Source organism: Neomonachus schauinslandi, chromosome 6, assembly GCF_002201575.2.
Source record: "Neomonachus schauinslandi chromosome 6, ASM220157v2, whole genome shotgun sequence".
In the NCBI taxonomy this organism is placed as follows: Eukaryota; Metazoa; Chordata; class Mammalia; order Carnivora; family Phocidae; genus Neomonachus; species Neomonachus schauinslandi.
Genome location: NC_058408.1, coordinates 141059084 through 141071246, shown reverse-complemented (window position 1 = coordinate 141071246; position 12163 = coordinate 141059084). Strand labels below are relative to the sequence as shown.

Genomic DNA, 12163 nt, shown 5'->3' with positions numbered 1-12163 from the left:
CCCTTGGTTGGTGCCAGGGGAGATCTTTCAGGATCTGTCACCAACTGGCCAACTCTGTCCCTCCCCAAACCCGTAGCCCCTGCAAATGCGACAAGAAGTCTCTGTCCGCCTCTTCCTGACACAAGGAGGAACGTGTTGATGGGCCGGCCTGCACACAGTGCGGGGGCCACACGTGGGAGCCTCCCCTTCTGCTGGGCCGCTGCTCTCCTCACAGGGGTGCCTGCACCTCCTCACTCACCCCTGCACCTATGAGAAAGTTCATCCACAGGGATCGTCCGCCCACCCCTGTGCTTCCATGGAAAGCCTGGCTTTGACCACCGGCTCGACGGGCACAAGAGGGCAAGGCTCAACCCACCATGAAGCCCCCAAGGAGCCGATGCTGGACATGCAGCCCCAGAGGGATGGTGGGAATGCGTCCGTGGGCTTCTTCCGAGCTCCGGATGACCCATTCCTGAGGCCGCCATCTACCTCCTCTAAAAATTATGGCCGAAAACGCAGCGTTCAACAAAAGCCGTCATGCGTCCCCTGGGCAGCTGGTAAGATTGTTTTGCTTTGACTTCACAGCTTACGGTCTTTTTCCAGAAATGCTGAGGGAAGCAGAGGGGCAGAAGGGACTGGAGAGAGAGCGGACACATGACCTTGCACCGGGAGGGGAGGCCGCCCGGGCCTCCTGAGAACAGCTGTGCACCCTGCCGGCGGGTCCTCACCTCCACCCTCAGTCCTCATACTGCATCCCCCCCGCCCCATGGCCTCCTCACCCCAAGGCTCCGAGGGGCCTGAGGGGCTCTGGGAGAGGTGCTCCATGCACACTGGGGAGGACATGGCAGAACAGGTGCATATACAGGATTCTCTTGAAACACAAGTCCGTGTCGGAGGCAGGAAGGGCGTGAGCTCAGGGTGGAAAGGTGAAACGGGTGGACCATCTAGCCCAGGAGATAAGCCCAAGAGGATCTCCTGATAAAACCGAGGTGGTCTGCAGCCTGTTATCTAACCCAGAAGGCCCCGGCCTCTGCTGGACTTCAGGACTTTCTAAAGAAAACCTCAGGCTGCGTCTGGAGAGGAAAAGGATGGAGCAGCCAAGGTGCCCTGCTCATGGCCAAGATGCATTCAGTCAGGAAAGAAAAGAAGTCAGTTAGGTGGGGACAAGAGAAACACCAGAAAAGGGCTTCAGCCCAAGAGCGCTCGCAAAACGAACGCAGAGGCTCCGTGGACCCCGCAGTGCGCACACCAAGTGCCGCGGGGGATGAGGGGCGCCTCCTGGAAACACCTGGAGGCCCAAACCACCATGGGGAGAAACGGCGCCCACGGGGTTAACGGCCAGCATGGGCAACAAGACAGGAAGAGCGGCTCTTCATCTTTTATAAAACTCCCGGTTAGGGGTGCCTGGGTGGCTCAGTTGGTTAAGCGACTGCCTTCAGCTCAGGTCATGATCCCAGGGTCCTGGGATCGAGCCCCGCATCGGGCTCCCTGCTCTGCAGGAAGCCTGCTTCTCCCTCTCCCACTCCCCCCTGCTTGTGTTCCCTCTCTCGCTGTGTCTCTCTCTGTCAAATAAATAAATAAAATCTTTTTAAAAAATAAATAAATAAAATAAATAAATAAAACTCCTGGTTAGAAAAAGTCCTTCCCTCTGCAAAGTGGTATGCCTTCCCTGGGAGCTTCGGGTCTCTGGGTCTCCTCTGGCATCTCCCTTGCCAGGAGGTTCTGAGCTAAATTTCTAAGAACCAGCCTTAGGTTTGCTCCAAGAATCCTTCCTCTGTCGCTAAATGACTCTTGCTGTTTGGGGCGTGGTTTTGATTTTGTTCGTGACATCATTTATATACCCTAAACTCCCCCTTTGCAAGTGTACCGTTCACAGGGTTGTGCAACCATCAGCACTATTTGTTTCCAAACTACTTTTATCGCCCCAAAGAGAAACCCCACACCCAATAGCAGCCCCTCCTCATCCTGCCCTGCCCCAAGCAATTTGGGACTTTTTAAGGAAGGATTATTTGATGAAAGAACACAGCGAATCAGGGCAGCGTCCATAAGGGCTGAGGTAGGGACAAGTGTGAACCAGGAAGCAGCATCTAGCAAGATGTCACGGCAGAGGGAATAGAAAGTTGCCTGTGGGAAGGCTGGGGGCACTAAAAATGTCAGCTTCACTTGGAACTGAGAATCTCCATCCAAAGATGGCAATTTATAAGCTGAGAGAACTATGAAAAGAAAATAAATCCCCAGGAAGGATAATCAATAAATTCTTAAAGAAAAAGGTGTGCGTGCAGGGACTAGCTGTCCAGATACTCAACAATGTCCTAAAGCTCCAGTAATCAAATAGGAGGATCTTGACACAGAAATTCCTGCCGACTAATGGAACAGAAGACAGAACCCAGAAACAGACCCAGGGACACACAGTCATTTCAAGTATGATAAAGGTGGGAAAAACTAGGTGGACACTTAGGGTAACTGGCTAGTCATACAGAAAACAGTAACACCAGATCCTTCTCACACACCATGCACGTAAAGTAAGTCTGTGTAAATCCAAGATTTTCATGTAAAAAAAAAAAATCATAAATGAGGGGAAAATATGGATGACAAAAATAATCTCCACATGGGAAAGGTCTCGCCTTGAAATGACAAGGACACGAAGGGGCAGACCACTAACCCTGACTAGCGGCATCTTAAATGTTCTGAGTTGGGGGCAGGGGGGGAGTCCATTTATAAACTCAAAAGACATACAATAAGACAGGCAATATTTGCAAAACATCTGATAAAGGATTAATATCAACATACAAAGAACATTTAAAATCAGTAAGGGCAAAACTCCCCAGAAAAAAATGGGCAAAGTATATTAATAAGAAATCCACATAGAGGAAATAGATATAGCTAAGAAACATATGAAAAAATGCTCAACTGCAAAGAATTTGTAAAAAAAAATCAAAAAGAGACCCCCCCCCCCCCCACCTTCTCACATACGCAACTGGGAAAGACAATACTTGTGTTAGTGCAATGCTACTAATTATCAAATGCCCGCTGAACTTTCAGGAATTTGCACACAAATACTTGCAAACATGAATGGGAATACATGTAAGAATATCTTGCTACAAGTATGGTTTCTATGGCAAAAACGAACTAACCCAAATGTCCAACAATAGGAACTGGCGGAAAATTTATGGTATAACCTTAAAATAGAACAATATCCAATCGTTAAAATGAATGTTGGGCTTCCAGTTAAACAGGGCACACTGAATCTATAGGTTTTTCTCTATTCCTATCCCAAATTCTGTTTAAATTTTAATAAAGGAACAAAAGAAAACTCCACACCCTCCCCTCAATGCCCAAAAACAAATAAAAGGAGAAAATGCAGTGAGAGGGAGGAAGCAGCAGAGTGAGAGCAGTGATGGACAAAGCAGAAAACACTGGAACCTTCCACCTGCACATGGGGCAGCCAACAAGAAGGAACAGCTTTTGTGCCTCAGAACCCAGAATATTCAGGAACTGAAGGCTCCAGGTACTGTGAATGTAAGGCTGAGTCTGTCAACTGGAAAGAGGGTTGAAAGGCTGTTTGAAGAGCACTTGGACCCTCCCAGCTCTCAATCACTCACCCTGGCAGGAGAACAGCTTCTTTAGAGAAACTAAGCTCAATTGGCCCAGGGAGCCCAGGCAGCATGGAGACCAGGGATAACACGAGAGGCTGAGATAGGGAGTGGAAGTCTTCCTACTAAATGGTAAGAGGCTGTTATTTCAACAGCCTTTCCACACATCCAAAACCACTTAGAGTAAATATGAAAGGGCTCTTCAAATTTAAGATATGAAGACACCAATTACAAAAATTTAATAGACTAGAAAATGAAGATGAAGAAATCAGTTATAGGGGTGCCTGGGTGGCTCATGGTTAAGCCTCTGCCTTCAGCTCAGGTCATGATCTCTGGGTTCTGGGATCAAGCCCCACATCAGGCTCCCTGCTCAGCAGGGAGTCTGCTTCTCCCTCTGCCTCTCCCCCCTGCTTATGTGTGCATGCTCTCTCTCTCGCTCTCAAATGAATAAATAAAATCTTTAAAAAAAAATCAGTGGAAATAAGAAAAAGACAAGAAATTAAAAGGATAAAGCACAGAGGGTCCAACATCAAAACAACAAGGGTAACAGTAAAAGAAAGAAAATGGAGTAGAGGAGAGGATTAATTAAGGAAATAATACAAAATGGCTTCCCGGAACTAAAAGGAGCAGCTTCCCAAGTGAACAGGTTAACCAAGCAAGTGCCCAGTAGAAGAAAACAGACCCCACTGCAAAAACCATCATGGACGCTCATAACCTAAAGAGGAAGAGATCCTTTCACCACTTACAGGGGATGGGGAATGAGAAGGACACTAGCCTCCTCAACAACAACCCTGGACACTAGAGCACAATAGGGCAGTGGCCTCAAAACTGAAGAAAAATAATTTCCAACCAAGAATCATATACCCAAATAGACTAAGTCAACCAAACATGAGAATAAAGATGTTTGTTGATATGCAGGACCTCTGAAAACTTTACATGCCATGCACCATCTCTCAGAAAGCAGCTAGAGGATGTGTTCTATCATAATGATAGAGTAAACCAAGAGAAAGGAATATAGAGGAGAAGGATATAGGAAACAGAAGAGAGGCAACGATGCCCAGATGCTGGAAGAGGAAAGTCCTAGGATGACCTAGTGGTAAGTCCAGACTGAAGCAAGACAGAGTAATGTGAGACAAATGTCCACAAACAAGCAAAAACACAGATTAGTCTTGCTGATGTACTTGGCCACATTTAGAGGGCCTTTAACTTCTGCCAGAGAGTTTCGGAATATGTCCATAAATGCTACATTGAAAACTAAGAAAATGGAAAGACATGGCCATGACTAACTCCAGGAAAAACAAAAGTTTGTAAAAAGAAATAATCACAAAACTCTATATAGCTCTTCTTTGAACAATATTTACACAGTCACAATAATGTCAATACTGAATGCCAATCTAACCAACAACCGTAATATAACTGTTTTAGGAAAACAGAAGTTGAGAAAACAGGTAAGTTGGTTGTTTGATGTTTTCAGGTAGAATAATGGCATTAAATCTCCATCTACCACGTTAGGGAGCTGGTAGATAATGTCAGAAATTGGAGAACTTAAAAAAAAAAAAAAAACAGCAGTTACACTTATTAGAGACCTAAATTAGCAGAAAAAACAACCAAAAGCGTTGAAGGTTATCAAATCTAGGAAGGGGGTTGGAGATGGGGAGGTATAGGTCAAAGACTACTGGCTTTTTCATTATAATTCTAGTAATGCTAGTAATGTTCCACTTAAACATTAAGTACATGTGTAACTGGTAAAAATTTAAATTTAATTAATTTTCAAAATTAAATCTACCCATCTGACCTGGAAACATGAACAAACAAGAGGTCACACAGTGATACAATTGGGAAGATTCCACTTGAGTTGGGCTTTTAAGCATCTCCTACGTGGTGATAAATGCAGAACCATCTGGGAAAAGACACAAAACTATTAAAAATGAGTATCATGGAGGACTGGGCTGGGAGGAAAAAGATGAACATGAGATTTTAAATAATAAAGTATGTATTACTTTCTAAATTAGAAATGTTAAAATTAATCCTCTTAAATCCTGCTTGTTAGCTTCTTTCACATAAATTTTATTGCTGTCCACATACATTTAACATAACCAGTCTAATTCAGAAACATGGGGAAACACTGAATGTATTTTTGCGCTCTCATTTCTGCCCACGTCTGATGCCTCTATGCTAATTCTGTATCCATCAGGGATGATTAAAAAAAAAAAAAACTGGAGCTGAAACAGACCCCAAAGCTCATTGCAACCCTAAGCACGGACCCCATTAAGTGTCAAAGAGAAACCATCATTTTATCATCCTGGTACCTGCAGCTTGGCAGGGCTTACAATGATAGGACTCGCCCTGAGGACAAAAATTCTAGAATCAGAAGCACCCACTCCAGTCCTTACCCAGCTGCCACTTGCGGGAACACATGGTCTCCATCATCCAGATGGGCAGGGCTGGCTCCAGCATGGCAATCCCCATGTTTGCAAAGCAGATGGACCCTTCAAGGGAGGGAGAGGGTTAGTGTGCTTCCATTTTGGGGTCTTGAGCATCTCTTACTGATTCCAAACACAGTTAAACCCCACATGCCCACAGCCAGAACAATCCACTTGGAGGCCCAGAACTTCTATTTGTGAGGAAAAGACAGACAACAGGTCAAGGGGAGACTGGGGAAGTTGGGTTTATTATTACTATCATCATCATCATTATTTTTATTCAATAATAATTAAATATTAAGTTAAATCTATTAAAATGAAATACTAATAACTGAAGTCAAATATTAAATTTTAAACAAAGTATTAAGAAACAGTATTTTCAAACTAGAATCCCAGAGTCATAAAGGAATTGGAGGGAGCCTTAGCGGTCATTTGATTACCCATCCCAACCTACTGGCAAAGGAGTTCCAATTTATTAACGAAGTAACTTGCCTGAGGCCGCCCACCAGTGTGGGCCCCTTCTAGACCACACACAGACCCCAGCAACTGGAGGCTCCTGCACCTAAGTTTTACTGTGCAATGAACACAGACATTTCTAAAGATGCCCTGGGATGTCCCCAAATCCAGTACATTCAGTACAGATGGGCTGTTGAGGGATTTTTTTTTTAAATCAACTATCCATATAGTGTATCTTTGCAAATATCCATTACCACCCTGTTAACCAGAACCCTTGGTAAAGGTAGAGCCACTGGGGGAGAAGACTCACGGGGCCCTTCCCCCACAGTGCTGGGAGCTTCCTGTGCCATGTCCCCGGGAACCTCTAATTTGCCAGAATCCTGATTCAAAGAACATTGTGCTGTGGTGATTAAGGGGCTCATTTAATGAAGAAAGGTTTTTTTCATGCTTCGTGACGTTACAGGTGGAACAGAGAAAGGATACGGACATGACCAGCTCCCCCCACCTACCTGCTGCCCAGATTCAGGGTTGCGGGTTACTCGCCGTCTGTTCAGTAGGGCCAAACTGATACCATTCCTATGTCTCCCCTGGGACCCAGGGCCATGCTCTGAACCCCTCCTTGTCCAACTCTCACACAGCAAACCGACATCCCTGCAGTAAATCCACCCAGGGCCAGGCGCCAGGCACCCGGGGTCGGCCCCCAGCTCCAAAGCCTGCCCATCCAAAGCTGTTCCCCCAGCCCTGCCTTGCCTTTCTCATGCAAACCTCTGGCCTAGGAAGCCTGCTCCTTCCCCAGGTGGCCCTGAGTGGTGTGGTAATAAAATCTCCTTTCAATAGCACTGACCTCTCTGGGTCATCACTCAGTCACCTTCATAAGTTAAAATCTCACCAGAACAAAGACGACACCGCCTGGCCTCCAGCTCCCTCAGCCGAGGCTGCGTGGAGGTATGACAGCCTGATATTCAGTACTGGGTGGATCTTTCTTCCCTGAGTGAGGGTGAGGCAGTGAGGGTCAAAGAAAGCCTGAGGCAGTGGGTGCTGGGCTGCAGGGAGGCCCGCTCTCACCACACATCTCCTCACTCCACCTGAGACCGCCCGGGCTCCATGGGCGTCTGGGCACTGGAACAGTCCCTGCATCATGCTGGGGGCACAGAGAGGTCCCCTGCATAAGGAAGTCACCACACCAGGTTTGCAACACTGGGGCCAGCTGGCCTGATGGAGAGGGTCTAGACCAGGGTTACACAGGTGCCCCCATGACCAAATCCAGTAGCAGAAGCCTTCAACAAAGCCAGCCTGGGGCATAAAAAGGCTAAACTGGAATGCTCTCAGGTAGGGCACACGTCCAGTTCAGCCAGACTCCCACAGCCCTAGCCGTGTTCGGAACCACTGCTTGGACAAATCTCACCCTAACTGCATCTGCTGCCGCACTTCAGGGCTGCCCTCTCCTGGCCGGACCCCAGGGGTCACTGCTGACCAGCGTCCAGGCCCAGGCAGCCCCAGGCCCGCATCCCTGAGATGGTCTTGGCGGGACAGTCCCGTGGATGAATGAACAAACCATAGAACCGGGGCTTCGCCTGAGCCCATCTAGGCCAAGAACCCGAAGATGGGACCTTCTGTAGACAGGGTTTCCCGGCAGCCTCTCTGGTGCTGCGCAGAGTGACCTCTCCACGGGAAGGGAGCAGTCCTCTGGGGCTCTGCCGTCAGCCCTGACTCACGCACGCCCAGATGAATCAGACCGCCCACCTACAAGGTCTGCAGGGAGGCCACCGACTCCTTCTGGGAGTTCAAGGCCAAACAGTGATGGCCACTGACACAAACAAACCTCTGGGTCAGGGCATCTCCATGACCCAGACCCCTTTGCCCCAAGTGAAAACCAAGGAAGGACCTTGGCTGAGGGTCAGAGATTAATGATGGAAGAAAGACATTCCTGGTGACGCATATATAACCTCTTGGCCGCTCATGATTCTCTACAGTTCCCGGCAGCGGGCACTGGTTCTCGCCAGCCACCCCCCACGCTTTGGCGGAGGAAGATCAGGGAGACTGAGGGGAGCTCCACCTGCGGCGATGAGGATGTAGGGGTCCTTCAGCAATGTGGCTAGCGGCGTCCCCTTCTGGCTCTGTCAGCAAAAAACAGGGGTTAAAAAGCTGATGTGGCCGCCCCAGCACCCTCCTTCCCCAGGGGCTTACCTCTGGCTGTACCCGGGACGGCTGGAGCACAAAGAGCTGAATAGCTATGAGGGGGAGGGGGAAAGAAAAAAAAAAGAAAAAGCAGTGTGAGCACAAGCACCTCCTGACACAGGTCACAGCCGCCGAGGTCACGGCCAAGGTGCCCACGTGGACTCACCCCCATCCAAGAGCACCAGGGCAGCCAGCACCAGGAATGGAGCGGTCTTCCCCACAAACTCGTAAAGCACACTCCCAAAGGGGGGGCCCACTGCAAGGAAGAGAAAGAGGCGCTGCTGCCAGGCCCTGGGACTGATGCCCGCCCCCCCAACCCCCGCCACTCCACAAGAAGCATCCATTTGTTTCCTGAGTTTGTACTTTGCTCCAAAAACTATTTGGGGTGGCCACCCTACATTCTATTCAGGTCAAGTTGCCCTGGTAACTTCCTCCAGTTTTATACCCAAGACATGGGCAAGAGCATACAAGGGTACCCCAAAAGTAAAAACCAGAGAGAAACCATACCCAGACCACACAACTGTGCTGTTTAACGAGAGCAGGAAAATGGGTCAGTGAGGACCTTGGTCCTTATAAACCAGCATGGGCAGAACTTTGGGCTCCCAAGTGAAGGCCGGGAATGCGACAAAGGGAGAGGACCCAAATCGCCTCTCAGGGAAGGTATCTGTCACCTGGCCAGGGAGGTCAGCCAGGGCAGGGGGGAGAGGCAGGCTTGGAAGGAAGCAAGGTGGGAAGGTCCGCAGGTGGGATGGTAACTCAGAGAATGCCCAAGAGAAAGGAGCTTGGCAGACCACCCTTTTCCAGCCTTCATTTTACATCTGGACCCGTGAAGGTCTCTGGTTTCTTTTGCCCAAAGTCACCCAGCAGGCTGGGAGGGGGAGGCAGGGGAGCCCACATCCCCCAGGTCAGGAAGTTCCCACCAGTTTACACAGGCTCCACGAAAGTAGGGAATACCAGGGGAACAGACTCGGAGTGGACTCAGGGAGCACTGTGGCCCTCCGCCAACGGCCGACAGGCCCCTCCCCTCAGACGGCCTCCACGTGGCCCTTGCCCACCTAGCACCCCCATGGCCAGGCCTCCCAGGGCGATGCCCATGGCGTTGCCTCGCTCTTCGTCATCCGTGTACACACTGGCCAGCATGCCCATCCCTAAACAAGAGAAGAAATGCTCAACAGCCAAGCTCTCCAGGGAGCATCAAAAGAAATCATCTGTGACTCGCCCTCCCTCTCGGGCCCAGACCGGTGATCTCCCAAACCGGCCAGATGCACAGAAATGTAAGACGAAGCAGAAGCCAAGGAAAAAGCAGTACCCTCCTTAAGCACCCCTCCCCAAGCACCACCACTAATACCGTGATTCCCTACATTATTCCAGCTAATTCCATAAGGGGCTGGCCAGCCAGCCCTGGGGCCACTGACTTACCAGGCGTTTTTGCACACCTACCAGCTACAGACGAGCAGGATGAGCCAATGCCCTGTAGCGACCTGGCGATGAGCAGGAAGGCGTAGCTGCTGGAGAAGGCGAACACTGCCGGGGGAGCGGCCCGGCGGCGCATCAGTCCCAGCCTGATGCCTCACACGGGCTCCGTGAAGCCAGCCCTGAACCCGATGGCCCATTTCTGGACTAACCGCTCTGCACTTTAGTGCCACGAACCGCTTGACGGACCCCCTTCTGCAACTGTGGCCAATACACAGCCCCCCACCCCCACCCCGGGGTTGCAGCCTCGATTCCCAGTGTGGGGTCCTCAGAGCCCATCCCGTGACCCACACGCAGAAGGCAAACAGTAGACACTTACTAATTGTCGACACAAACATGATGCAGAATCCCGCAAACATTGGAATTGGATAGCCGATTCTGCAAAAGAAAAGCACGGGGACCCTTTGGTGACTCTCTGTATTTTTCTAAGGCTTTATATGGAGTCTCTCCTGCCTACCCTTTGGGATCAGGCGGATAAGTGTTTGGTCGACTTTTCTAAAAATTCATATAGTTGGTGCTTCCTATGTGACCTTTTCGTGTTTGACTGCCTTGGAACATGAATACATTTCAGGATTGCCACTCTGAACAGAAATTTCTCTGCAATAAATGTTAACACAATATTGGCAAGCAACCCAGAGCATGTCTAAAATACACAACCCCGGTTCCCATCCTTTTTTTTTTTTTTTTAATTCTTTAATTACTGTCTTTGCTAGAGGTTCTCCAAAGGGACAATGGCAAGCAACGATTCCAGTAAAAGGTCATCAAGTGATTCAACTGGCAGCAGAGACTACATTTGAGAGGCATCAGGGATACAAGAAAATACTCAAGTCTATCTTCATATCGACCTCAACGGGGCCAGCCTAGAAAAATCGGCCTCGTTTTCTGTGCAAAAATTCAACATCCTGATTGCTCGGAAAGACCACGGTCCATACAGGGCTCTGCCCCGGGTGGACGGGGGCGGTGGGGAGACCCTGGTCTTCAGGTATCACATCCGGCCACCACCCACCTGCCAGCACGGGAGGGATGACAGAATGAGATGTGGATGATCAACTGCTACTATGGGACATAGTAGATGCTTCAGAAAGTGTTTCCTCCCCCCCTTCTCTTCATTCTTTCCTCTCTGTGCCTGCAGGTAAGCAGACCGCTTGGCTCCTGCCACATGGATGGGACAGGAGAGTGAAGGCAGCTTCCTGGGTCCTGCTGCCCCGCGAGGGGGTTCAACGCCAGCCGAGTGGCCGCCCTCTAGCAGAACAGCCCAGAACATCTCCAGGCTTTGTTTCCTCCCAGCCCTAGACCCACTGGCTCCTGGACAGGAACCAAGTGAGGACCAAGGAGTCCTGAGTCCCCAGTTACTCAGCCTGAAGGGCTCTTCTCTTCCAGGCTTGACTAAAAAAATCATGACAACAATACCTTCATTTAAAGTTACATTCAGGGCACCTGGGTGGCTCAGTTGGTTAAGCGACTGCCTTCAGCTCAGGTCATGATCCCGGAGTCCCGGGATCGAGTCCCGCATCGGGCTCCCTGCTCAGCAGCGAGTCTGCTCCTCCCTCTGACCCTACCCCCTCTTGTGCTCTCTCTCTCTCACTCTAATTAAAAAAAAATAAAATCTTAATAAAATAAAAAAATAAAATTACATTCAATTCTCCAGGCTCTTATGCCCACCAGCTCAATGATTTGATAAGGGCAGATGACCACCTCCCCATCTCACAGGTGAGGAGACAGAGGTGCGAAACAGTGACTTGTCAAAGGTCCTGGGGCTAATTTCACTCAGAACTATCCTGCCCAGTCCAGGACTTTTCCCTGCAAGCTTCACCACCTCCCCGGGAAGCCAAAGGACATATGTGGCTTTAAATAAAATCTTTCCAAAAGTTCCTGGTCATACTCCCGCCTCCCCCCGTTTTTTTTTTTTTAACTGCTTCATGTGCTCCAGAAACTAGCAAAAATACACATAGCATCGCAAAATCATGTCAGATTCCCAAACAGCCCTCCGTCCCATGCAAAAATTCCCCTACTATGACCAGAGATGAGTTTATTAATTCACCAGGCGGGGCTCGGAGCCAA

At 49.3% G+C, this 12163-nt stretch overlaps 1 protein-coding gene across 1 annotated transcript in view; it reads right to left on the bottom strand.

Annotated features, from left to right (window-relative positions):
- SLC18A2 (solute carrier family 18 member A2) overlaps positions 1 to 12163 on the bottom strand; it is a 35085-nt gene that overhangs the window by 13799 nt on the left and 9123 nt on the right. The window contains exons 3-9 of the mRNA XM_021699714.1: positions 10422 to 10480; positions 10070 to 10153; positions 9685 to 9777; positions 8796 to 8885; positions 8639 to 8682; positions 8508 to 8568; positions 5966 to 6061 (exon numbers count right to left, since the gene is read on the bottom strand). Coding sequence (XP_021555389.1) covers positions 5966 to 6061; positions 8508 to 8568; positions 8639 to 8682; positions 8796 to 8885; positions 9685 to 9777; positions 10070 to 10153; positions 10422 to 10480 — 527 coding nt within the window. The remainder of the gene's footprint in view (positions 1 to 5965; positions 6062 to 8507; positions 8569 to 8638; positions 8683 to 8795; positions 8886 to 9684; positions 9778 to 10069; positions 10154 to 10421; positions 10481 to 12163) is intronic.